The 2,500-nt window shown below is 46.3% G+C and overlaps 2 protein-coding genes across 2 annotated transcripts in view; both read left to right on the top strand.

Annotated features, from left to right (window-relative positions):
* Positions 1–167, top strand: part of LOC125041065 (serine/arginine repetitive matrix protein 1-like) — a 7,360-nt gene extending 7,193 nt beyond the window's left edge. Inside the window, exon 6 of the mRNA XM_047635815.1 lies at positions 1–167. This exon is cut by the window's left edge and continues 407 nt beyond it. Within this exon, the coding sequence (XP_047491771.1) occupies positions 1–167 (167 nt within the window).
* Positions 168–439: 272 nt separating this feature from the next.
* LOC125041163 (troponin C, isotype gamma-like) overlaps positions 440–2,500 on the top strand; it is a 23,562-nt gene continuing 21,501 nt past the window's right edge. Inside the window, exon 1 of the mRNA XM_047635976.1 lies at positions 440–459. Coding sequence (XP_047491932.1) covers positions 457–459 — 3 coding nt within the window. The 5' untranslated portion in view covers positions 440–456. The remainder of the gene's footprint in view (positions 460–2,500) is intronic.

The raw sequence follows: 2,500 nt of genomic DNA on the forward strand, positions 1-2,500 counted from the left end.
CGGCGTCCAGCTGGCGAGGGCGCTGGCCTGGACGTCCCGAGGCCTCGCCGCGCCCGGCCGCTCCCGAGCGCCGCTCGTTCCGAGACTCAGTGGCCCACCATGCAGCCAGGTCGGCCGCCCATTCCCGCCCACGCCCTCAAACGTGCAGCGGGGGTCACGAGGGGTGACCCGGCGGGGGGCGGCTTAGCGGGTGGCGATGAGGCAATATGAGTCACATCACAACCCACAGTAAAGCGGGGGAGGCAGCCAGGAGAGACAAGCTTGGCTAACCCTCGACTGAGGTATTTCAGCGGGGGGGGGGGGGGGGGATCCCTTCCCAGACACCAAGGGGGAGTCGAGGAGCGGGGGCGAGGGGCGGGGCGGGCGGCGAGGGGAGGCCAGGTTGGCTGCCGGTATATAAGAGGCCGACGCCGCGAACTGCCAGTCTACACGCCCCGCACGCCCGACGCCGCCGCCATGGTACGTGCCGCTTGTGACATGTAGGCCCGTGCTTCCCGCACGTGCAGCTCCCGCACGTGCAGTCACGACTTTCACTCTCACCAATACCTCCGCCGGAAACCCATTCCTCGCCGCCACAGGACGTAATCCACCGAGTGCAGTCAGTGAACCAATCTGTGCCGACGAAATAAGGGCGAAGGGCCCATGAAAAAGCAACAGAAACCGTGTCTAATGGACGCCTCGCTCTGGCGGGATGTGAACGAAGCGACTCGGCCGTCAAGTGCTCGATGCGACCCAAGTGGTTATCTGCGACGAGGGGGCGGGGGGGACGAGGGGGCGGGGGGACGAGGGGGCGGGGGGGACGAGGGGGCGGGGAGGAGGGAAAGCAGCAGCAGTGGGGGAAGTGGAAGGGGAATGGCCGTGAAAAGGGAACAGGAGAGGATAAAAAGAACACGAGAAACAAGAACTAAGGAGAATGATTTATATGATGAAACAATTCCACTGTGACCGTGTTTTTATTTATGTGTACACATGACTGTGTTCGTACCAAACGATTTATATATATACACGATGTATGTATATGTATATATATATATATATATATATATATATATATATATATATATATATATATATATATATGTGTGTATATGTGTATATATATATGTGTGTGTGTGTATATATATATATGTATGTGTGTGTGTGTGTGTGTGTGTGTGTGTGTGTGTGTGTGTGTGTGTGTGTGTGTGTGTGTGTGTGTGTGTGTGTGTGTGTGTGTGTGTTTTGTGTCCGTATGTGCTGTGTTTGTTGTAGTTGTGTATGAGTGTGCGTGCACTGGTGTGTGTAGATCTACACTCTACGCAAACACAAATACACAGACACATGAATAAACGAATACGTACATAATACTTACCACATACAAAACACACACACACACGTATGAGTGTATAGATTGATAGACATATATACAAATATATATAAAAAATATATAGGTATATATGCAGACAGATAAATAGATATATATCACAGAAAGAGAGAGAGAGAGAGAGAGAGAGAGAGAGAGAGAGAGAGAGAGAGAGAGAGAGAGAGAGAGAGAGAGAGAGAGAGAGAGAGAGAGAGAGAGATAATCCCTCAGCAGAAAATATTTATTTACGAAAAAACAACAACGAAGGAAAACAAAGACAGACAACATAGCGCAGAAGAAAAGCCCAAAAAGGCTCCTTGTTACTCCCGCTGGAAGCCTGAAAATCAAACATTCTCCTCTTACCGCATCCCCCTTCTCCACTCATCATATCTATCTTCCTTCTACCTATCTCCTTGTATCTTTCAGTCTATTACTTCCTATTTATCAACCTATCAATCTCTATTCATTTACCCCCTTGCTATTCGTGTCCCTAGATCAGTCAGCCTCTTGATCCCTCCCGTTCTCTTCCACTCGCCTCTCCACTTGGGCCTCAGCCGCTCGCTCCTCATCTGTCGCGCTGAGAATTTCCCTAAACATTACAAGGGTAATGCTCATTAAAAAAATATATATATGACTGCTATAAATATGTGTTTCCCCACTGCTTATAACTCTAATCATATTAATCCAAACAATATACAAACAAATCAATTTGACAAACATAAACAAAAGTGCGCGATTAGTGAATTTCAACTCGCCAAAAAGCAAGCAAACTGCTCACCTCGATGTCTTCAAAATATTTGCACTTTTCGTAAACAATAATGGCTCTACACATTAGCATCTTTGTGCTATGTGCCTTTACAGAATCATAGTTAACAATGTTAATCATATATATATATATATATATATATATATATATATATATATATCGTTATATCATATAAACAGATATCATTTATTATGATTCAGGTTATTTTTATTAAAATGTGCCCAATTTAATGCTGCTAAAGGAGCACTTTTGCCATTATAATCAGCTAACGACCGGTCATAATTTTCCAGACCGCCAATCCTGGCTTCTTTCATCTCTTCCTTGGGATCTAAACCTACTAAAATGACACAATGAGATTTCTAAATATCTAATCAGAGAAATCAAGTCGACTC

The sequence above is a fragment of the Penaeus chinensis genome, chromosome 30, assembly GCF_019202785.1.
Source record: "Penaeus chinensis breed Huanghai No. 1 chromosome 30, ASM1920278v2, whole genome shotgun sequence".
Classification (NCBI taxonomy): Eukaryota; Metazoa; Arthropoda; class Malacostraca; order Decapoda; family Penaeidae; genus Penaeus; species Penaeus chinensis.